This window comes from Myiozetetes cayanensis, unplaced genomic scaffold (assembly GCF_022539395.1).
Source record: "Myiozetetes cayanensis isolate MyiCay16 unplaced genomic scaffold, myiCay2020 scf5-8, whole genome shotgun sequence".
Taxonomy (NCBI): domain Eukaryota; kingdom Metazoa; phylum Chordata; class Aves; order Passeriformes; family Tyrannidae; genus Myiozetetes; species Myiozetetes cayanensis.
Window position 1 is genome coordinate 76,972,337 of NW_026087742.1, and position 25,410 is coordinate 76,997,746.

Below are 25,410 nucleotides of genomic sequence, written 5' to 3' on the forward strand. Positions count from 1 at the left end.
TTTTCATCTTTCAGATACCTGAGATGACTCATGGATAGATTTTTTTGAAGTGTCTGCTGTGTTAGGAGACAGGAGCAGAAAAGCTCTTAAGGATCTTTCTGAAAACTGTGGGGTTGTATTAAAAAGAGAGGTAGTTATTTTTTATCTTTCCTTCATAATATGACTTGACTACATCATTACAAGGTGCCTCTGAAATCTGCTGCAAGAAGCAGTCATTACTGTAACACTTAGTACACCAATTCCCCTAACTCTTCTTTCCACTCTAGTTTGTGTCCCACGAAAGGTAGTACTTTTCAGTGATGCACAAAACACAGACCTTTGTACCTTCCCTTTGCAAATTCCTGAAGAGTATAGACAGTTTCATTGTTTCTGCTGTGTTTAAATTGCATGTTTAAAAGACAGATCAAAGTCCCAGTATACTCAGTTTTAAGGTCTTTTGAGGCTGCTTAGAGAAATGCTGAATACATTTCCTATACATCCCTCTGTCAGGTTGGTGACAGATCTTACATAACCAGACAAGAAACTCTTGTGTATTGGAATCTTGAGTGCTAAAGAAACGACTCAAATCTTCTGCCTTTCAGGTAATTAAAGAAGAGGTAATTTTTAAAACTTATGTTTTGCACTTGGAAGTTTTGCTTCCATGGACACATTTTTTTGGTATGAAGTTTGCTTGTTAGGAATGAACTCGGACTATCTTTGTTTCAGTTTCACACATAAATACAGAATTACTCTATGCCCAGTCAGGAGTAATTTTAAGACGCTGCAGCCAAGCTTTTGTTTACACAGTCCACATCAGTTTTGCAAGACAGGCCAAGAGAAGGTGGGTCCTACAGAAATTCTTAATTTACACTGCATGCAAGGTTGTCTTCCTTACCCTGCCTTGCATTTTGGCTGTCAGAGCATTAGATTCAAATAAACCAGTGGCCTGGCTGAAAACAAGAGTTAGGGTGTAACATGAGTACATTACAGGTTAGCAGCATCCACAGCCTGAAGGCTTCCTCTAGGGGTGTCCTTCCTGAAAAGTCCTGTTTCCTATTGTTAAAATGTGCTTTCCTGCCCCTGGTAAAGTAATAAGTAAAATATGTACAATCCTGGATAGTGTGAGCTCTTGCTGAGATTGATAATAATGTCTAGAGTGATGCAGAACCTTTTTCCTGTTACATTTGGTTTTAGTTTAGATTTAGGGTTTAATATTTTGCCTGAACATTTCTCATTTTTTGTTGGGGTTTATTGTGGAGTTTTTCCCTATCTTGGACTTCTTGCATTTAAAAGAACTATTTTCTTCAAGTGATTTTAGCAGAATCATAGCTGAACTAAAATGCATCCAAATAAAAATAGTAAATGCCACTTTGCATATCTCAATTTGGTTTTATAGTTAATGACTCACATATACTCATAACACTCCATATTCTCATGTTTCCAGCCTGTATATAAGGGTTCTGTTTTCACATGTTGTGACTTAAAATTGCCTACTCCTTCGTTCTAGTAAAGTGTTTGCTTATGGTAAAGAAAATGATGAAAAATGAGCAAGCAAAGAAAATAAAACAGAGAAGAAAGTGATCTGAATAACAGAATGATTTTATTTTCATTTCAAGCACTACTTAATGTTAAAAGAAGAAAACCTGAGAAGCTGGTTAAATGATTTTTGGCTTGAAACAGAGAGAGGAGTGGTAAAATGGGAGGCAAGGGGTGAGGGGTATCACAGAGATTGGGGTTTCTATCCCAAATTACGTGCTGGCTGCTATGCTGCTGAGTTACTCTGAAAGCACTGAATGGTGCCATTATATTCCTTTTCAAAAGTTGTGGGCTATGAAATTCAATCTGAGGTATTTTTAATGAGTGTTCTGAGCCTCAGTTGCAACTCTTCCCAAGAAACAAGGAGCACAGTGTGCCACTAAATAGCGCCAAGGCCGGGGGTTAAACTCATTCAGTTTTTTCCTCCCAGGGAGAGAAAGTAATATCAATATTTATTTGACAGGTATATGCTTGGTTCCATAGTTGAGCTTTAGTAAAACACCTTTCCATAAGGAAAACATTCTGAAAAATGAGGTTCTATCAGCTTCACATCAAACTCCCATCTAGTTTCTGAAAACAAATCTTGTGGTGTGTTTTCCAAAGCCAGTGCCCGCAGTGCACATGCTGAGCTTGTGCTGCGGGCATCCTTACGCTGCAGGACACTCTGCCTGTAGCCATCAAGCACATCCTTCTGGGCAGAGCCATGTGGTGGAGGTGCAGCTCATGCCAGATGGAGACATCTGCCCAGTTACACCCCATGACTGTGAATTAAACATAGATAATTCAGAGTTAATCTTTGTCAGAGAGGCGCCTGCTGCCATCCCTAGCTCTTTACTAAGGGTTTTACTGTCATAGCTGGAATGGCTTTGGTGTGACTTCTGCCCTTCTTGCCCCTTTGGACAAGACAGCTTTTTGGAGAAGCATTTTTAGTGTGCACCTGGTTTTACAAAAGCCATGCAGCACAAAAGTATTGTTGCCTTCCATTTTTCTTACATGCTGAATTGTGAAGTAGCTTGTTTCAGATGGTGAGGAAAGAACTGTGAAATGCATCTGCCCTGCAACTCACTCCAAGATCTGAAATTTGTGTCAGGCTGGTTCTGGTTTTTGCAAGTCATCACCGTTCAGTGTCAAGGCTCTGAAGCTGGAATACATTGTGTGGATGATACTCTTCAGAAATGAAAATAGTCACTTCCAGCAGTAAATGTTTGCCTTGCTAAGGGAATAAAGAACTGCCACAAATTACTTTTCAGTTTTGCTAGCAAAATTAGGAAGAGATGACTCAGCATTTACCAGAGATAATTTAGGGAGGGAGATGACATATTTTTAGTAAGTTTTCTGATTGTTCTTTTAATGCCTCATTTTTCTTGTCCACTGTGCATTTTAATGATGTTCAAGGAAAGTAATTTTGGTTTAGTAACAATGGTGCTGCCAAGAGTCTCCCACTGGAAGTCTCCAAGAACTGAATGGTTGGTGTGTGAAATTTTGCAGACTTAAACAGTTACTTAAGAGACTCACTCTGCCACTACTGATTTCCCACAAATGTTTTATGCCTATCTGAAGGAACTTAGCAGTAATGGTTGTACTACAAGAAACAAGGTTTCTTTCTTTTTTTTTTTTCAGCAGGACTAATTGTGCAGAGACCTATTTTTGCAGTTTGATATTTTTTGAGGTTAGGATTTTTTGGCATTAGCGAGATCAGCATTCACATTTCATGTGAAGACGTGTTGTCCCAATTGGAACAATTTCTTAGAGGATTGTTAGGTAGACAATGAAGTTTTCCAGCTGAATTCATAAGCAGAGGGGATCAGAGCACCCCTTTTAAGTTGATAAAGCAAATTTTAGGTGCATATGTGGGAAATGTAGTGGTTTTTAAATCAGTACAGAAAAGTTAATACAAGGTCAGTTGTACTTTTTAACTGAAAGTCAGCTAGTTAAAATACTGTAAATTACAGCTACAGGAGCCAGTGAACCAGGAAACTAATCATGAAGTACTTTGTTAATGCTTTTCACCATGAATAACATTTTGTAGTAAACAGATGTGTACTTAGACTAAAGTGACCAAAGGCTGAATGTTTTTGCTCAGCATGGTTTGTAGTGTTTAGCTGGTGAGAAGTTTCACTTTTCCTTTGGTATTGATGAGAGTGGGATGGATGTGTGACATAAATTCCGTGGGATTTTTCCCTACAGCTACCTGAGGAGGAAGTTCTCCAAGCTCCAAGAATCTGCCTCTTTCTTCCCCTTTCTTCCTCTCTACAAAGACCTCTACTTGTTTTGTGGTGTTTGCTGCTGGTTATGCAGTAACAATCTCCTTGCCAACTAGAAATTAAAGTAATTGAAAAATGGGAAATAAAATCAGTATTAATATCATTTGCATTTGTAAGAACTGCAAAGAAATCAAATTATTTGATCATTACACATGAAGATTACAGGTTGGTCTGTGGTGTGAAAGACTCAGTTCTGAAGGTGCCCAGCCCACCTCTTCTCCATTTTTGTTTTGTCACATGCACATTAAAGTGGCATATATAATGCAGTGTGGGTGGTATTTGCCCATTAAGATTTAAAACTGTGATTTTATGAGCCAAGTGAAAGGAGACCAAGCAGAGCCTCCCATTCCAGTAGCTTTACTGTACTGTAATTAGGGAACTGTACAGCTACCTGAGGATTTACTGTTGCTGAATTTTGTATTAGTCTCACCCTGCTGCAAGAAAAAGCTTAACCAAGCAATGCTGAAAACAGCCTCATCTTAAAACTTTGCATTAGCTTTCCTAGTAGTATTTTTCTTTTTCCTTCAACATTATTTAACTATTAAAGAGGATTATTTGGTATTTAATGTTCACCTGAATTTTGCTGTTGGCTATCTCTAATAAAGTTGATTTGGGGGCATTGGAAGAGACTTTAAATTTTAGTAAGAGCAACCCTTCTGCTTCTGCCTATTTTAGAAAATATTTTGACATAAGCCACTTTGTCATGATCAGAAATTCAAGAGCATGGTTACAATAACAAATCTGTGTATATTCAAATGTGGAGAACTGCAAGTTTCTTTGGAGACCATGCTAGAAATGGAAATTGTGGTTATTAAAATCCTTCTCTTTGTATTTTTGCCTTGGTAATTATTTGGCGTGTTGATTTTTGGTTAGCAGTCGAATTCCTAAAATAGTCATTGTTGAAGTCATCTTGTTTGTCATAGTTGATAGATGGGGGGGAGAGGAAGGGAAGTGTAACCTTGCTGCATTTTTTTTTTTTAAGGTAGGTATTTGGAGTAAAACACACCTAAAGTAAAAAGCACCATATCTTACAATCACACTGTTTAAGAAAAGGTGTCACCACCAACGAAACTGGTGGAAGGGTAAAAGTGAACATCAGAGAAGGTGGAAGGCAAGCACTGGCATTAAGGGAATACAGCTTATGTGGTGAGTGTAAAGTAGTAAAGCAGCCCACTAAAATCTTGAAAGAAAAGAACACTAAATAGTCTTATTGTACACACACAGCAGATGATCAATTGCCTGTTTTTAAGGCAGTATAAGAGACTTATTCTGTTACTGCATTTGGCCTCAATCCGCCCTTTGATGGTATGTGCACAGTCTGTGCAAAAGCATGTGGGATATGTGCCAGGAGTGGAGCCTTCAACTACATTCAAACGAAAAATATCTTATAAGGAATGAGATGCCTCTAGGTTATCATAAAAGTCTGCTTCTTCTCCTCAAATGGGATGCATACCTGGCATCTGCAGGTACAGAGTGGGGATTTGCCTATTTAAAAGTAGTGGTGGGAGTATGTGACTGATGCGTTTAAAGGTGTCACTTCTCCGCTGTTCTTTGGCCTGGTATGTAGGAGTGATGAATCATACTTCTTCCAACACTTTTCAGCTACCCAGTCCGAGATGAACAGCAAGGTATAAACTGGTAAGACCAGGTGTAAGAGCTATCTTTAAGGTCTAATGCTATTTTTATAGTTATCTAATCCTTCCTATGGGATTAACACAGGCACTTTGAAAGGGAAGAGAGGAGAAGGGCAGAGAATGTGTCTTGGCAGTATTAGGTCCAGAGCAACAATGCTCAGACCAGTGCTTCTTGCTTTAATCCCACCTTTCAGGAAATAGACTTTTGCTAAATATGGATTATGCATTCCATTTTACATCAGAAAGGAGAACTGTTTAAAATACAAAATTTGCCTTCAGATGCTGACAGCATTGTTCTCTTGTGAGTAGTTTTCAAGCCTTCTTTGTAGTATAAATTTCTGACAGGGTTATTTGTTTAAGAACCCTGTTGCTCAATCTTATCTTTGAGGTTATTTTTATACTATTTGCTTATCATGAACACTTGTTGACAGGTTTTCTTTCCTTTCAAATCTGTAGATACATATATAATTTTTAGCAGCTTTGAATAACTGAGAGAAAAGTTAAGTAATAAAGAACATTGTTATTTTTAGTATTGATTACAACTGTGTGTGGCTTCAGAAATAGTAATGAAAATACTGGATGGAGTTTTCACGATCATTTCTGTGCAATTGTTAAATTGGAGTATAAAAATAATTTGGCAGTCAGGCTGATCTGATACAAGGCTGATCAGTACAAGGAGCTGCAATATTTTTCCATTGATTATACAGGAGTCTGGCTGTCAACAAAAACAGGAGCAGGGGACTGCCACCAGCTGCAGCTGTTTCCCAGCTCTTGTGTGTTGCATGTGACCTTCCCCCAGGTGTGTTCCACCATGCTCTCTTGTTTTCTTTGGCTCACTACCTTACAGTGTGGAATCTGTGGTGACAAGTGGTCTGGAGGTATAGTCTTGCCACCAGCCTTCATTGTTTCCATACTTCCATGTCAATTTCCCACTTGCATACTTCATACTTCTTTGATCTTCACCTTTGTGCGAGTTCTTTCTCTCCCTGTTGTGAGCTCTCAATCGATGATGCACAAGAAGAGCAGGAGATAGGTTTCCTGGCTCTCTTTTCCCATGTCCTCCATATTTGGCAACACCAGTGAGCTTCCCTCGTTCAAGTGTATGAAACTTTTGTGATGGCTGTGTAATGGTCTTGGGCTTTCTCACTGTAGCAGGGAAAGGCTCTTCTGTAGCATAGGCTGTAGTAAAGCCTTTCCCCACCCTGCAACCTGACATGCATGCATGGCTGTTTTAGGGGATTCGTGGGCCCCTGTGGATCAACCAGGTGTTGGCATGGGGCAGGGAAAGCAGCCAAGCTCTGCCTTATGCAGCCATAAAGCCACAGGGCTGTGGGACAGAAACCAACGAAGCTTGCCTAGAACTTGCTGTCTGAGGCATGGCAGCAGGGCCACACTTGATGGCTGGAAAATGCCTTCCAAATCCTGTGGAAATTTGTATTTTCTCATGGGGCTCGTTCAAGTCAGGCACAACTCTGTACTACAGATGATGTCATTGGTATGGCACACTCATTCCTGAATGCTTCTTCTGTCAGCTCGTGTTTGCGGTGCCCTGAATGACTCCTGGTTTGCTTCCATACCCAGTGGACTGAACTTTTAATTTATTGTGTTTAAATTTTTTAGTAGAGATGTCATGGAACTGCACCATCTCTTTGAAACCTTGTGAGTTCCTGCTGTTGTGGATGTTGTATTTCTCTTTCTGGTCCTGCAAGACTGGAGTTTCATCAGGCTCTAAATCTCATCAGATGTTATATGCACAGCATTTCCTTTGAGAGAACTGTCAGATTTTATTTTGAGGTAGACTGATCAAAGCTAAGATGAGTTTAGAGTAGTAATATTTACAAATATTAGAGTAAGAAGCATTTCATATTATTGAGCCATACTCCAGAGAAAATGCCAAGTGACATAAACACTACAAGACCGTTGTTCCATTGTCTAAATGCCTCTAAGAAAAAAACAACTTTATGGAAACACTCAGAAGGTTTTAATCAGATGCTTTAACTCATGGTCTGAGATCAGACAGGTGTGCTCTCCTCAGCTAACCTTAGGCAGTGCAGTAACACAGGTGCCCTCTCTGCATTTTTCTATTGATCAAAAATCCCCATGCAACCAGAGACACTTTATTTTCCCTGGGAGGAATGATGAAATTTGGTCTTTGTCAGACGGGAATCCATCATGCACATACATATGCACAGGCATATTTCTGTTTTTCTGGTTGTGCACAAGTAAGAAAGTTGCTTGCTTGAGAGTGACTGACAAACATGTCCTTCCTCTTTCTAGCAGCCCCAGCCAAACTCTGAAGACCTGAGACTAGTCTAGAAGCAGTAGTTGCTTCTAAATCACTTTTAGGCATGTTTTCAGAGCAGTAAAACGACATCATTATTACATTCAGTCTAATGTCTTTAATATTATTCTGTTGCCTCCCTCCAAAGAAATGCAGTTACCAGGAAGCTCTTTCAGTAAGAGGCAATGTATGTTTATTTGTGCTTGTGTACAGTGGTAGATGGAGTGGAAAATATGGGAAGCTTTCTGTTAGAACTGACATACAAGGCACAATGGTCTGTGCAGGCTGGGTGGTGGACACTGAGGCTGCTTTTGGTTTAATGAAGTTGGAAAATGTGAAGTGAGTGTATTCAAATATACTTCTACTTGATATTAATTTGGATGGCATTGTGTCAGATCAAAAGTGCTCTGTCTAAAAAAACAGATGTCTTTTTTTTTTTTTTTTCTCCCTTGGGTTCTTCATATCCTCTTGGCATTTTGGTATGAATTATTTTGTTTACTGCAAGGTTATGGTGAATGCTTTAAAAAAATAAGTACTTTTATCTGCAATTGCTCTTGATGTGTTTTCTGACAGTATTCATGAATATAATTTTTGCTACAGCAAACACTAACAAACAGTTAATAAAATAATTGGAGTGATCATTGTTTCCTGATGGTATAGGTCTGTTAGAGGCACTGGGAGTATGTTGGGCAAAAACCTGCTCAGCAAGTTCTTGGAGAATTGAGCTTGGCTCTTCTCTTCAGACTTTTGAAACCAGCCAGCATTGAAGGGTTCGGTCATTGTGTCCTGCATCACCAGGGTGACAGTGCTGCTGTGGTGGCACATATATCTTTCCTGTAGAAAAATGTCATTGTTTTAGTTTCTCTGGTGTAAGCCTCACTACTGGGTATTTACTGTTCACAACTCATATTAGAAAATGTTAGATAAATTACCTTTGAAAAGATACTTTGTATTTCAGATTGTGGTTGAAAAGCAAGTATTATCCTAGGTGGGGAAAAAAAAGCCCATTAATTTTTTGGTATCCCAGTAAAACAGAGAGCAAACTGCATAGTGATACATCTGGGATGGGGTGGGACTGAGCAGCTTCCTATTTGCAAGTAGGCTGTTGGTATGGCCACTGCCTGAGATGCCCAGACTTTGGCTCAGACTCAGGTTTGAGACAGGTCAGCTAGTCTACCTTTAATGGTTTTCTTTTCTTAGCTTGGTTACTGCTGTTCTGTTTTGCTCTAGTACTTTTTTACTGGGCTGAAAGGGAAGTGGCCAGTGTGTAGGTGGAGTGCAAGGGCACTTGCCCAGGGTATGATTAGTCTCTTTTAACAGTGAGGTTTGTGCAATTTAATGGGTTATTATTTGTTCTGAAGTGAGTGTAGATCAGTGTTTCAGGGCCTCTTGAGTTAAAATAGGTGCATTTGTCCAAGGAACAAAAATATTTTATTTCAGTGATTGGCCTTTTTATACAGACACTATTTTTCGCAGAACACTTGATGGTGAGCTGTAATTTACAGTATTTTCTGAAGGTGTGGATTTAACAGATGGGCTGATGAAAAGAATTCTTACAATCAGCAGAGCAGAGGCTCTGGAAGCTAATATTGGGCTAGAACATCTGTTCTTTATAGAGGGAAGGCTTTCAGCGTTTGGAGGGAAACACTTACTCTTGAATCCTCCAAATTACTCACCAGCCCCATCAGGGTAACAGACAGCCCTGAACCAGCCTCAGTGCCTCACAGCAGGAGGCCTGGGATAAGCCCATATGAAGTCAGAACCCAGGACTTGAGTCTGTTGCATATCAAGAGCCATCCAGCAACCCCTCAGTCCCTCATGTTTTGTATGTCAGGCCTGTCAGTGGACGTTCTGGGTTCATTATGTTGTACACAGATGTACACAGCACCAGCTGACATGGTTTGAAGGGACATGGGATGAAAAAGCTATCTTGCAAAATTCACAGTAGAAATTAGCCCTGGCAGACATAAGAGAACTATATCTCAAGTCCCTCTCCTCTACCTCTTCTACTCTAAAAATACTCTGAGGTATTTTTCCCTCAAAAAATAAAAATACACTAAAGATGGATTCAGAACTGCCATCCAGGGATGGATGGATATATTCTGTAGCTTTAATACTAGTGTAATTATTGTCAACTGCCTTGTGGGTATGACTGTAATATCCACTGATTTTGTAAACAGTTTTGGCAGTGTTGTGTGCTGAATAATTTCTTAGCATAATAATTTTTCTTCCACTAATTTAAAGCGTCTTTGTAACCCTAGGCTTTGTTCTCTTCTTACAGCAAAGAGCTCCAGGGAAAGCCTTGCATGATGCTGTTTGCAACCACCTGAACCTTGTTGAAGGCGACTATTTTGGCCTTGAATTTCCAGATAATAAAAAGATGATGGTATGTAAATGGATTAATTTTCATATGGTTTTCATCTACATACACACTGTATTCTCTCCTTCTGTTCGTTACTTGAAAGAAAAACTTAATCCTCAATCTCCAAAAGGAAAAGGATTTAAAAAAAAAAAAGCTCTTGCCTACTGGAGTTGAAGAAATGTTTTTAAAACCTTATTGCTCCTGTCAGATTTCATCTGTGTTAAAAATAACAGCCAATTCAGGCACAAGTTTGGAAAGCATTTTGTTTTTATAAGTTGCTGTGGAGAAGCCAAAGGCTGAACTGTTGCAAGCCTCAGCTCTTGATTTTACAGTCCTGCTTGATTTGGAGTGCAGAAATAATCTTTCTCCACTGACAGAGAAGTTGCAATGATTGTGACAGAGTTCATGAAAAACATTTTGGGGCAAGAAAGGGATAGATAAAATATAACAAGGTTAATAAAAAGGAAAGAAAAACCAAAAACCCCAAAGAAATTGATGGAAGTTTTATCTTGGGAGCTGTGTGGCACAGTCAGGTGTCCTGGTCCTGACACTCTGGACTCTGGAGATCAGCTGCTGGCAACATTCAGGCATTGCACTAACAGTATCATGTAGCAGAGAAAGCCAAAGGCTAATGATTCTTAGCCTTTAATGACTTTTTTTTTTGAAGTTTGCTTTACTTTAGCCTTACTGTGTAACCTGCTGGCATGTGTGCTAGTTGTCTGAATTGCTTTACCAGTACATTCTGATGTACATTGAATTTCATACCTGTTGGGTGGATTTTGCACCTGTAGCCTGGCTGATGTAGAAGGAGATGAGTTTAGGCAATTAGAAAAAAAAAATCTGTTCTCTGTCCATTTAGATAAGATATGCATAAGGAGCAATATTTCTTAATGAAATAAACTGTAGCAGTCTCTTGTCTGTCATGGTTTAGTACAGGCATAGACACTAGACAACACACATTAGAACTGAACACTAGTGGTCATAGTGTTTTAGGTTAACTATAATTAAAATAGGAAATTTTTAAAAATGGATATTAATCTTAAGAAGTGATCTGCTTCACAGTTTGCTCTTGGAATTACATGAAATACAGTTTACTAGAAAGTTTAATATTCTGCCAAATATCTTTGGCTAATGCTTTAGGCAACCTTAGAGCTTAACATAACTCTTCAGAACAGTGCAACTGTACAGTACTATTACAGCAGAGGGTTTGCATGGCCATGTTAACAATGTCATACTGACATTGCTGATGTATGTATGTAAAACCAAACCAAATTCTAACATTTATTGTATACACGGTTGCTTTTTAGTTTTCTAGAAAACAGAGAAGGTCATTTGATCAACCTGCTCTGCTTCACAGGCCATTAAGTTTTAAATGGATGACCCTCTGTGTTTTGCTCAGAGACCTCAAGTAAACTAACTTTTCAGTCTTGTGAAAACAGAATGGTTGATTTGCTTGAGGCAGAACACAGGAGAGATCGAGATGCTGCCACTGCCTGAGGCTCTTGCAGTGGCAGGAACTGACTGGCTGGAAATATGTCCAGACAATCACAGTGAGGGAGACAGGGTTGTGACAAAGAGGAAGGTGGAGAAAACTCCCTAAGGCTATTGCCAGTTTGACCCGAAGGAAAATGGCTCCATGCTCTGAGCAGGGTAACTCACCTGGCCCCTACTCTTGCGAAAGAAAATAGTGACCAAATGTCTGAGAGCACCGGTCCACATTCTTCCTGATTGTTCCAGTCTTTACTTCTGAAAAATTAGGAGATACTACAATCCTTGCCCATATCCAGTCAGCTATGCCCCAAGAATGGTGAGATTCAGTGGAACTAATGCCTTCAGCTATCTGAAAGCAACTCACAGAAACTCTGAACCAGAAGATTTGATTATGAATTGTTACTTCAACGTGGAACAGCTCTTTGAGAGTATTATTTACACTTAAATTATTGTAACCAGTTTATATAATGCAGTTGAGGTGAATGTTCCTGTGGGATTTAAAATTTTCTAAGCTTCACAATGGCCATAATGTAGACCTGCAAATAAAAAAAATTGCAGTTAACAGTGTGTCTGAGAAATAAAACACACGTGCTTATTTTGCTTTCATATCATCTGAACAGAATGAGTTGCTTTTCCAATGTAGAGTGCAATGTAAAAGGAAAAATAAATATTTAGAGTGTATTTGTTTGAATGTAATCATATGTACATCAAGTCATATATTCACATTTCAGCTGTGTTTATTTCAACATACAAGGCTCCAGACCTCCTATCTGACATATTCACAGTTGTATGTCAAGATGCCTGGCAAATGTACACATTCAAGCATACCATGTAGCAGACAAGATCTGCTGAAGATGGGAGATGAATGTGGAGGGTCTGAGGGCTGCACTTCCTGCTGGGACAAGGAGCAATGAGGCACTGTTGCCAAGCTTGGGGTTTCACAGAATTTCATCACACTTGATGTCTGCCTCAATTCTCCAGCTGCTGAAATCTGGTCACCATTGTGGAATGCCAGCCTTCGTTTAACAAATAAATAATCTAGCCTTTGTAGTTCTGGAGAAAATTGAAAACATAAATCTTAATCGAGTCCTCACATTAATAAACCAGTCTCAGATTTACAATGTTTAGATATAGTGTGGGAGTTGCGTGATGGCGTAAGTTTTGATTGCTTGGGTTGGGTCACAGTGGTAACATCTTTGTTTTGCCTCACATTTCTCCCTACATGCATTCAATACGTGCATTTGTAGTATCCAGCAGTCTATCCAAGGATGTTATAACTTGCTTGTAGGATGACTGGGAAAGTAAAGAGAGGAATGATGCACTTGTGTGCTCACGCTGTATCATAAACTCCCTCTGGGGAGAAGAGAGATTTATCTTTTTTTTGGTGTCAAGTACAATACATTACTCCCATAATCTTGTAAATTGACTATTTCATATTTGATATGTCATTTTTCTAACTAAACCTGGCAAAGTCCCTGACCTTGGTTGCAGATTATGTACATACAATCTTTCTGAAACAAAACAGTTTTAAGTTATTGAAGTGTCAGAGTGATTCAGAACCAGTTTAACATGTGATAAACACTGTGTTCCTGTTCTTGGATAACCAAGTTTCTTTAGCCTCTGAAAAAAAATTAAACCACTTTCCTAGACTGGGAAATGTAAGAAGAATTCAAGCACTCATACTAATAATGATAAAAATGTCACACAGCATTGGAGCAGTTATAGCAGCAATACAGGCCTGTTCCTGTCTGGCTTCTCAGGTGATTTTAGGAAATTGATATTTTGAGTATGTTTCAGTCTCTGCATAATGTAAAATTATTAAAGGTCGAAGAAGTAATAATTTTAATACATTCACTTTTTCTAGAGGAAGACTGAGTTAATTTGGTTTTTAATGGATTTGACCTTTGTGATGGTTGTAGGGTGTTCTTCCACAAATTCCAGACATCTGCAAAGGAGGCCCTGTGCAATTTAGTGAGATAACAAAATATAAATCTTAGGCATAGGTAGTTAGTTACCAGCTGAGGTCTGTGAGCTGTCACTCTTCTCCAGGTCCTGTGAATCATCTGGCTTTTGCCTTCTGCTTTCTGTAAAGTTTTGTCCAGGCCTTTCTGATTTGAGACTGCAGGATGTGGATCTAAGCTCTTAAAACTGTAATTTCACCTGCTATTTCCCTTTCAAAAGCCAAAGGAAAGACCCATACGCCATGCTGGAAAATAAGTTGTTAAAAAACATATGAAAGTGAACTATATGCAGAATTTACACTGTCCCCAATTAAGAAAGTCTGGGCCTTCTTGGCTTTATAAAAAAGCAAAAATGTTCTGCAAATCGAAAGCAAACTTTCTCGCATCCACACTTTGTACTTTTGTCTGCCTCACATCTGAGAGGACATTCCTCCCACAGGTGGTGAGAGGGAGGATCCTTTATCTCCCTGGAGCCAAGCAAGGGAGCTCCAAATTTATGCCCAGACTTCACAGTGGGACTCCTGTTGGGCCCCCAAAACCAGGAAGCTGCTGCCTTCTCGTTTCTCTATTTGCCCAGAGTTCCTGGCTCAAATGCAAGCACCAGGCCCCTTTCACTTATCCTTTATCAAAATTAATTAGGATGAGGACCACAATGACAGTATAGGACTGTCTTTTTCTAAACTCCTATTTTCAGTTGTTCTTTCCGCAAAATTAATGTTTCCTGACCATGTGTGCTGTGATTGTTGATGCCTGAGACAAGTGAGGGGTAGATTTCCTCAGTGTTTCCCATCTCTCTGAATCTGTACTGCTTCAAAAGCTGTGCCAATTAACAGTGCCGCTTCCTGAGTATCTTCCAGAGTTTTAGGGAGAAAACCCACTGTGTATAATTAAGGAAAGCATAATGACCACACTGGAAAAAAGCAAGTATGCAACTGACAATCTAAGTATTGCAATTAAAAGTAGTTTGTTCAGAGATGATAACCACCTTCTTTTGTTTTCAGGTGTGGCTTGATCTTTTGAAGCCTGTTATGAAACAGATTAGAAGTAAGTGCTTCCTTGTTGACATTTCTTTCCTTAGTCTGAGAGTGCTTGAGTAAATTAGGTTTCTGTCAGTTGCAATCTTTAGCTTTTAAACTTTCTTCACTGAATTTTCTTTGCATTATTTTTTATTTCCAATCTGTCCTTGAGATGTACTCTGTGTGATGTGAGGTTATGTCACATGAACATAGGAAGGGGCTGACCCTGTAGGAGGCTGAGGTTTAGTCAGTCAATAGAAAAGTGGTGGCAATGGAGGCAACAATTTTGTAGAGAAGAAAGTAGTACAGTAAAAGAAGGTTTAAAGGAAGCATACATTGCTGATGGGTAGCAGCAATTGGGATAGAAGAAAAAGAACACAAAGATGTTATTACTGGGAAGGAGCTAGCAGATATATTACAGCTGTGTGGGACATTGCTGAGGAACCTGAAACCATTAGAGACGAAGAGGAGGGAACAGTTGGCATAGGGCCTTCAGGTGGGTGGTGGGAAAGGATAGGAAATTGTAAATAGCCACCATCTCTGGAAAGAGTAGAAGTGAACAGGAAAGGTTTTGGTTATTTTGCTTCTCTGTCAAACATCATACACGTTTCTAATTTATTGAGCTTTGCTGTCGAGACTAAGTTTTCCTAGGTGCATCTCTGGTCATGTTAGTCTGAGTGTATGCTCTGGCACCTGTCCCTCTCACACAACAAAGACGTAGTAGTTCTTTTGTCACTGGTCCTACTTGTAAAAGTTGGAACAAATGCACCACTGTTAAAATGGAAATAGTAATTTTTTAGTGACCTTGAAAAATAGAGTGTATCTGTCCTCCTTTATCATGTGTAAATTTTGTTGGGCAATCTCTAAATATCCTGCATACTAACAAAGGACAGGAGGTTAGCATGTCTGTACGCACTGCAGATTACGTGAATCATCCCTTGTACATCGTTGTGGATAATAAAATTCAGCCAGCATGTTACTGATGTTTGCTAACTTCCTCTAACATTTCCCCTAGGACCGAAGCACGTTGTTGTAAAATTTGTGGTAAAATTCTTCCCACCTGACCATGCTCAGCTGCAGGAGGAACTGACGAGGTTAGTAGCTGTGTGACTATCTTTTCTTGTTAAATCTCTGATGGACAGAGGGGAAAACATGGAACTTGAGATTAACGGGTGAGGATCGATGACGGCCTCTTTGTATTAGCTTGATACTATTTTGTCCCAGCCTTTAATGGACCTGAAAAAATAGGCCCTAAGATTCAGTTGCAGTCCACGCTGAGGAGTTCTGCAAAGTGTGTGAGTCCTTTGCCTCCTTGGATCTGAAGTCCTAGGAAAGCTTTACTAACCCCAAGAGAAGTCAGTTTGGCAACAGAGTTCTTTAAGCCCCTTTGGCAGTGGTGTTGGAAGGGACCTGAATAAGTCATGTATTGGCAGCCTGGATCACCCCTCTGCTGAGGGACACGTGTGACTGCACCCATGTTTGGGAGAGAGCTGTTTTACATTAATTGCTAATTTGCAGCGGCATTGAGCCCTATCTGTAGAGCCAACACACATGCCAAAGGTTTGCACAGGTGGAAATGTGACCTTGGAGATGGAGAAGTAGAAAGGAAAAGGAATAGAATGAAAAATAAGAGGAAGGTAGACAGATACACCCACATGCAGACAGAGTACCTTAAAGGAGTATTACTTTTCACTGCATTTCAAAAACTTCATTTAACCTCTGAATTTCACACTGCTTTGACACAAAGAGTCATATTCCTCTGTGAGTAAACATGTATATGAGGGACCTGTTAAGGTTCTTTATCACTAAGAGATTCTTCCTTTATGGTCAGAAACATTGTTTTGTTGCAGTATTTCTTTGCTGCAACTTTTCAGTCTATTTTTCTGGTTAACAGTATTATTAATTACATGCTTCCATTTTCATTCAGTACTTCCACTATTAGTTTTTATTTTCAATCTTCTCACAAGACAAAGTCCTCTTTTACAGAGGGCTCTGGTGTCCTTAGGACTCGCATTATAGAGAACAAGTCTACTTTCGTGATGTTCACTGTTTATCTTTGTCAGGTTTTATTTTGATAGTAGAGCACTGGAATGGAAAAAGAATAAATTATTGATATCACTTTATGTCCTGGAAAGAGAAAAGTAGAAATACGGGTAGGGAGAAGGAATATTTACTTGAAAGATTGAATAAAAAGAATAAAGGGATGAATGAAAACTCACAATGTGATGTTATTAATGAAACATTTCTGTTTCCCAGTAGATGTCCTACATATCAGTTGCTCAGTATGCGAATTATAAATTGATTTTTGGTGATCTCTTTATGCATGTGAAGAGATGCCTCTGAATCCTAATGACTTTTTTTGTTTGATTTTACATATTTATGCTAAGGGACTTGAGTATATGTACACAGCAGTGTGTAGGATGTGAAAGCATTATCCACAGGGAACTGCTTCATCACTTGAAGAAGAGAATGTAGCATTTTTCAGCTATATTCTTCTACCAGGGTGAATTTTTTTGGGTAGGCAGATGTCTGCAGGTTTCAAAGGACATTATGTAGAACTGCTGTATTATTTCAGTACATACCTACACAGTGCCTTTCCATACTCCTCAAATCAGCTTGCCCTTTTTATTTTGTGTACCAACATGTCATTCAGAAATTCACTGTTCAAATGAGAACTTTTTGCTGAACTTATTAAAATCTAGTCTTATTAAGACTATGGAGATGCTAGTATGAGTTCTTCAGAGGAGCTGCCTTCTTTGGAAGCTTGTTAAGGTATCTAACCAGTTCAGGTTTCATATCAGCTGTAGGAGAAATTCCTATTGCTGTCTCTTGGTTTTTGTGTGTTTTTTTTTTTTGTAAGGAAGAATTGGGTACTGAGTGGAACTAAGACATTCAATTTTTGTTGAAGCGAGAAGAAATTTAAATGTTGAAATCATATCATGGACATAAGTTGTCTCTGTCCTTAACTATCAGTGTAGAATTGCCCTACGTGGAGGCAATGTTAAAAAGGGCTGGTACAGGATAGTGCAGGTAATAGGGCCGCAGAGGTATCAGAACAAGCTAGAGTGGATTCATCAAGATTTTGTGCATCATTTCCTGGTGAGTGTCGAGGTGGAAGTTTGGAGTTCTCTTTTTATTCTACAAGAACCAACTGATACCTCTAAATCACTGTTTTATCTGTCAGTTCTTCAGAGTTAAAAGCAGTCGCATTATCTAGGATTGCTTGCTGTGTTGCTGAGTACCTAATAGCTGTCATGTTTGCTACCTAATAGCATGTCACATCTCATCGCTCTAGTTCCAAGGGAGGGAAGAAGAGAGATATATCTTGGGTCTGCAAAGCAGACACTGTGTATGACTCTAATGGCAGTAATACACTATCTAAACCTCTAAACTTAGGTTATTCTGATCACTTCTGTAGGCTCCAAAAAGTGAAAGGAACACACAGTCAAAGGCAGAGATTGTGTTGAAATAATTTATCCTCTTTCCTTCCTGCTTTGTGTAGCTCTTTGTTCATGTTTGTTTTGCAGGTACCTATTTGCATTGCAGGTGAAGCAGGACCTGGCACAGGGAAGGCTAACGTGTAATGATACCAGCACTGCCCTCCTAATCTCACACATAGTTCAGTGTAAGTTCCCATTTTATTTCTTTCCAGAAGGATAAACAGGATGACTGGTTGGACACGCTTTGCAGGGTTACCTGATACTAGCAGCTGTAGAGGCAGGCTTAAGCCATATGGACAAGTTATTGTACTTGTGTATGATGGCATTCAAATGCAGATTCTTTACTATTTTGAATAAAGAAGAGATTCTGGACACTGGATGTGCATTTTTAAAGCATTACATTTGATATGGTGAAAAAGATAATTTAAGAAGTACACTTTGCAGACCGTGACAAACAGGTTGAATTCTTCTGAATTCCTCTTTTATTATATTTTGCATCATGTCAGCGGAGAATTTGAATTCCTGGAGATCTGTATGCTGTTTAGAGAATGTAGTAAATAAACATGCTTAGAATGCCAGACTAAATCACAGTCCTAAAGGAAACTGATGGGGAATAAAAGAAAACAGCAACAGATTTTAAGCCTTTTTTTTTTTTTTCAATTGCAAAATATGCACAATAGGACAGTTCAGTAGAATCATACATTAACTTTGTTCATTACATCAAAGCTTCTTTTAGCTCCCACATCACTTTAAAGACAGTGTATGTTTTCCATTTCAGGACTTTATGGATACTCATCTTGAGAATAACATTTGGAAAAAAACACCTTGTAGCAAGTACAGTGGTTATAATCCACATTGTTTTGAATGGTCATTGCATGGTCATTCAGTATTGCATATTTCTACTGTAATGCTGTTGTATGGAAATTACAGTGAACAAAGACATTAGGAATCTCTTTAAAGATAAACAGATAAATCTCATGATCCTTTGTCATAATCAGTTAGAGCATTACGCCATTTTGTCATCAACTGTTGTTGGAAAAAGAGGCTCTCTGTTTACCGTGGTCATCATTGTCCACGTGACTGAGTAGCAGTAAGAAGCTATGAAATTCTGTATTTCTCATTCTATTTTAAATCTGAATATTTTTGCAGCGCAAACTTAAAAAAAAATAAATCCTTGGCTAGTGAATTTTTTGTCTTTTAGTTTTTCCTGTTACGATGTCCAGCACACCAACTGTACTTCTTTCCTTGGTTAAGCTAGTTCTAACTTTCTTTCATTTCAAGGAGAAAAAGTCTTGATCATTTGGGTAAATTGAGTCTCATTTGCTATACTGCATTCTAGGATGCTGAGTTTTCCTACTAAAGGTCTGTGCACCAAAGAAAGACATTAAGGAGAGGACACCCTAATGCGTGTGTCTCTCTTCATTCGAGGTATTGCTTCCTGATCATCCTGTCTTGAGCTCTTATACTTTATATGCACTGTTTTTCTTATGATCTCTACTTAGATCCTATTTCATGTCTTACTTGTACCTCATTAATTACTGAAGTTCTTCAGTGAACCATTTACAGGTCTGAACTGCTTGAGTGCAACTACTAGCTTGCTTTCCTAAAGCAAGAGCATAAGAGGATAAAACACAGGGTATTCTTTCACCTTTAAAAGCTGTTGATTTCCCTTCTCTCCACAGTTAAATTTAATTCCACTTTTTTTTTCACAATTCCTCCATTATACTCCTGACACACCTATGGAGGCCGCTGAGATGCACACATTTCTAGGTGTGTAAAAATGGCAAATCATCACCATTGCTCTTGTGCTACTCTGATGCATTGTGCTGTTGGATTAAATAATTTTCCATGGTTGCTGGAAGTGATCATGATGCATTTGAAACTCTCTCTACTTCTTTGTCCCTTTTACTTGTGAGCTTGAGGTGGAGAGTGATTCTGAGTTGGGATTTTAGGGATCAAGTAGTACTCTTCTTAAAGGGAGAACAAGGTAGGTAACTTTTGCATTCAAAAATGGTGTTTTTTCATGATTTCAGAAGAGAGGCAAGAGATTCATCATGCAGAAGTGAGATAGTTTTCACAGAATCTGAACTTCCATTTTGGGCAGAGAGATGTTGTGCCTCATGGCGCACCTTCCCCTTGCCATTTCCTGACTGTGAGCTGGCTTTTTTTTGTTTTCCTGTTTATGATTTTTCCCCCCTCTCTTTTTTGCATAGCAGTGTTTGCTAAAAGCTTTACTAGAAGTTTGTGACTTTCTTATTTAGCCATCTTGTGTCTCATGAACATTTTTCTGTGAAAATTTTCTCTGATAAGAGTCTATAGTATATCTTAGCCACATGGCTGTCTTTATATATTTTCTCTCTGGCTTATGATTCAGTAGCAAAAGAAATATTATGTATTTGTCTGCAACAGAAATAAAATTAAAGAGATGATAAGAGTTATGATATCAAAGTGGAAAGATTGAGAATGCAGGTTAGTTATTGTATGTCTTACTGATGCTGTGCCAATGAGTGGTTTCCATGGGGAATATCTGATTCCAGGAGGCCCTGACATTATGTATACATATATCAAAGCTATAGACTGTTATCATAAACTCATAATATGACAGCAAATAGGTTTCTGCTAAATTAACATGTATATTACAGATTGAAATTTGTATTTGAAACATTCTATTTTAAAATACCTTAAAAGCATTGTAGAAAGTGTTAGAAGTGAGAGGACACTTTGATACTGCAACTGATGCAGCACAGGAAGTGTGTGAATTAAGAAGATGGACTGACCATGAGCCAGAAGTGTGCTCTGGTAGCCAAGAAGGCCAGTGGTGAACTGGCTTGTAATAGTGTGGCCAGCAGGACCAGGGCAGTGATCATCCCACTGTACTCAGCACTAGTGAGGCTGCACCTTGAATCCTGTGTTCAGTTTTGTGCCTGTCACTACAAGAGGGATATTGAGGTGCTGGAGCATGTACAGAGAAGGACAATGGAACTAGTGAAGGGTCTGGAGCACAAGTCTTATGAGGAGTGGTTGAGGGATCTGGGAGTGTTTAGGCTGGAGAAAAGGAGGCTCAGAGGTGCCTTATGGCTCTCTACAGCTACCTGAAAGGAGGTTGTAGTGAGATGGGGGTCAGCCTCTTCTCCCAGGTAATTATTGATAAGACAGGAGGAAATGCCCTCAAGCTGTGCTGCGGAGGTTTAGATTAGATACTAGGAAAAATTTCTTCACAAAATGGATTGTCAAACACGGGAACAGGCTTGGAAAGTAGTTGAGTCACCATCACTGGAGATATTTAAAAGATGTGCAGATGGGGCACTTAGGGACATAGTTTAGAGGTGCACTTGGCAGTGCTGGGTTAACAGTTGGACTTGACGATCTCAGAGGTGTTTTCCAACCTAAGCAATTCTGCAGTTCTGTGATAAGAGAAAAAGAACTGAAATACAAAGCACCAGACATACCAGAAGTGCTAATGGAGACAGAATACAGCATGGTGTAATGCACTTGCGAGATAAGAGAAAAGGGATCAGCAGTGCAAATAAATCTTTGGCTAAATCACATGAAAAGATTTTAAAGAATAGTTATATGTGAGGCTGACAATATTTACAATATAATTTTGTCTCATTCTAGATGGAGTGCTACTAGAAAGGCATTAAAGTTGGAAAAGGAGGATAGGGAGGAAAGTAAAATCTTGATGAGTATGAGATCAGAGAGAACAAATTCAAAAGTAACTTGAAAGCCAGGAAGACAATTCTGATAATGGATTAGCAGTTGACAAATGCTGAGAACATTATAGAAATCATGTAGAGGTGAAATAAGAGTCTTCTCTACTCTTGGCTTTGAAAAAAGCCCTACAGAAAGTTTGTTAAGCTCATTCGTGTACATGGACTTATGGGTTATGAACTGTATTTTAAAGAATCCAGGCCCATGTTATTTGAGGTGTTGCAACTTAGGTGGATTTATGGTTTCATTAAGAACAGAAACTTGCCTTTTCTTTTTAAGATTTAAAACAACCTGAAAGATTTGTGATTCTGGGATGAGTAAAACTGGAAGGAGGGAGCTCTTTCTGATATGGGGACAAATGGGACAATTTTTAAAAGGGGAGTTCTCAAATATTCTCTAGTATTTCTACTGTATCAAGAAATTATTGAGAGCAGATGGGGTGAGTGAGGGGGTGGAAATCAGACAGTCTCAGTTGTCAACTCTTTAGCATCTATGACCTCCAAAGTATAAAATGTCATCATGTGCCTGCAGGCAGTTTGGGTTGAAAAGCTACTGCTCTGTCATTCACAGATGCTTTGGTTCTTCATCTTCAATGCCTACACAAGGCTATTACTTCCCTTCTGTATTTGCAGGTATCTCTGATTCCAAGCAAATGTTTGTCATAAATCACCCATGGTGTTTTAAACATAATCTGAAACCTTCCCTTTTTCTAAATCAATTTATTTTGGACAGAACAGGATTAAGGGTTCATTTATGTAGGCGGGATGAGTGAGAATGAAGCAGGTGTATCTGAGCTTGGCTCTATGATATCCTAGGTCAACTGTGCAACAATGTGTCTGACTGCAATCTGCATTTAATTTGAGGGCACTGTATTTTAATTTCACTGATGTTACCAAGGTAGCAGCCTTTGTTGCAGCGATGTTGCTATTACTCCATCAGCTTTGTAGGCAGAAACTGCTATGCCTATTCAGTGAAAAAACCAATAGCAAGATTTTCAGAGGCATTCCAAGAATAGCAAGCAATAAGATAGTAATTTGGCACCCACACATAGATTGCCTGCCCTTCACACCCCCCCACCCCACCTGCCAAAAAGAGGAAATCTCATTGAATGGGCTGAAAAATGGAAGGTGGGTGTGACATACTGTTGCACACACACTGTTGAATAACTGCAGCAGATGGGAGAAGCTTTGAGGAGGAGGGAGACAGTATGTGTCTCAAACTGCTGCAGAATTAGGGGAAGACAAATGTTTCATAACCCCATAAGGTTGAATACAGGCCTGCGTTCAAACAAGCAAACAGAACCATCTTCCGGATTTTCCCTCAAAGATTACAGTGTGGGACATTAGCCTGGGGAGGAAGCTTGTGCTTGGCTCCTTCGTGGAAAGACACCTGAGCACTATGAGTGTGACAGAGATGGACAAGTTCTGCTGAACTAGTGCTGGCCTTCCTGTTACCCCTGCCCTTATCCTGCACACAGGTCAAGGTAGCACTGATGGCTTTACTTGTTCCGTTGACATCCAACCTCTGCTTACTTGGTTATGGGAGATGGAGGGAATCCTTGGGCTTCTTCTCACATATCAAATACTAACACAGGGGAGAAGGGAGCTCATGTATGGTAGATAATGTAGGGGGAATATAAATTTTAAATCCATGACATGGCAAGAAACTCTTTACTTCCCTGCCCTATTCCCACTTGTCTGGATCTCTTGCATGGACCAAATTATTCAGATTTAATATAGTGTTTTAATAGACTTTTCTTAAAATTCTCCATAGCTGAGATTGGGGATTTTGATGAAACCATAGATCGTGAACACTTAGCGAAGAACAAGTATATACCTCATCAAGAAGCATTAGAAGACAAAATCATGGAGTTTCACCGTAACCACATGTAAGCTTTTTTGTTCTTTTTATTTGCCTTCTTTTCCTGTAGAGTACTTCTAACTGTAAGTGTATGCTAGATCATAAGTACAAAAGAGATTTGGATTTTGGAGTTTCTCAAAGGTTGCTTCTCAAAAAACTGTTAAAGCCTATGAACTTTCTGAAGGTTACTCCTTCCTTTCTCCCATCATCATAACAAGATGTTTAAAGTGCAATTGATTTGATATTCATTCAAGCATGCTGTTATTTTACAGTCTATTTCATACAAAATGCTTCAGTGCTGATTTTGAGCAGGTATGATTGCAAATCATGACTGGTCAGGCACTTCTGACAGTAGTCCTTTGGTTTCAAGGACACTGAATGTTGCCTTTTCACTCTTATGTGCTGTATTTTGAGATGGGTAAAGAAGAGGTTTAATGATAGTTTTATGAAAAGCTGATAATACTTGCAGAATGAGGGATTTGGGGGAATAGAATTCAAGATGATGACGCAAATTGGTATCCTAAGGTCTGGAGAAAAGACCAAGAATAAGAAGGTGGATAACAGAATTACAAATAAGGCACAGAAAGGTATTTTTTTTGCTGTCAAGGACACTTTAAGACTTGAACTGTTTCATTTTTGAGCTAGATTGAATTACAAATGAGTGGTAGTAATTTCTATAGCAGTAGTAATAAAAATTTTGCATACTTTCATCACAAAATTAATGGTTCCCAACATTTATGGTAAGGTTTTCTTGTCTTCTGTTTTACTTCATTTTGGTATTACATTCACTTTTACAATGAACAACATCCTTACACACTTCCATTCATCAGTTTTTTTTTTAGGAATACAACATCCTTTCCAATGGAAAATACAAAGGGAGGCAGTAAATTCTGCTAAAGTTAATGGTTCAAAATCTAGCAGTATCAGGTGTCTCAGAGTTGGAGCAATCAAAATTTATAATCAACTGTAAAATCTGTGTATTCTTGGTATTGGTTTAGACTAAGTTGTTTTTCTGGCTGATATAAGGCTGGGGACATAATAAAACCATACAGATATAATACCTCTGACAGTTTTCAGTCTCTGATCAAATCTCTCTTTTTTCTCTGAATGGCCTTTTGATCTCCATTAAAAGGTGTGACAAATTTGTGTTTCTTCTCGTTTTCTTTCTCAAGGGGACAGACACCAGCAGAGTCTGACTTCCAGCTTTTGGAGATTGCTCGTCGGCTGGAAATGTACGGAATACGCTTGCATCCAGCCAAGGACAGGGAAGGGACAAAAATCAACCTGGCTGTGGCCAACACAGGCATTCTGGTGTTTCAGGTTAGAGCTGCTCAGGACATGATTTTGTACTGCACAAAGCAGAGAGATTTCTGACAGCATTAAGAATTTAGGACCTCAGCCATGTATCTGGTGGGGAAAATTCAGGAACTTCTAAACTTTTTCTAACAATGACCTTAAATGTGTTATAGCTGCTTTAGGTCCTTTGCTTCCAGGGACTCTTACCTTATTTGCATGCACAGTGCAGAACTCCATCTGCATCCACAACATGCTGTTCAAGATGCAAAACTGATCCATAGCTCACCCTTTGCAAGTTGGTCATGCTCCTACACCTCCTCCATTTAGGAGCAGGTAGGTCTTGCAGGCATGGTGCATACTAAATGGGTATGAAGCAGAGAAAAGTAAAACAGCAGACAATTGGAGTACATGGAAAAGGACGAAGGTAATGCATTGTAAGCTCTCTGTAGTGTTACTTTGTCAGAGTTTTTACAATTTTCTTCACCAGCCTTAACCATTGCACCTTTGCTGAATCCATGAGTCTTATTTCTTTCCCTTAAAGATCCAAAGTATTTCCCTTCTGTTTCTTTCTTCTCCTTT

At 39.1% G+C, this 25,410-nt stretch overlaps 1 protein-coding gene across 2 annotated transcripts in view; it reads left to right on the plus strand.

The window, feature by feature from the left end:
• Positions 1-25,410, plus strand: part of FARP1 (FERM, ARH/RhoGEF and pleckstrin domain protein 1) — a 200,411-nt gene that overhangs the window by 122,664 nt on the left and 52,337 nt on the right. For both annotated transcript variants that reach the window (XM_050332701.1, XM_050332702.1), the window contains exons 3-8: positions 9,976-10,080; positions 14,510-14,552; positions 15,540-15,618; positions 18,052-18,149; positions 23,449-23,563; positions 24,708-24,855. In XM_050332701.1, coding sequence (XP_050188658.1) covers positions 9,976-10,080; positions 14,510-14,552; positions 15,540-15,618; positions 18,052-18,149; positions 23,449-23,563; positions 24,708-24,855 — 588 coding nt within the window. The remainder of the gene's footprint in view (positions 1-9,975; positions 10,081-14,509; positions 14,553-15,539; positions 15,619-18,051; positions 18,150-23,448; positions 23,564-24,707; positions 24,856-25,410) is intronic.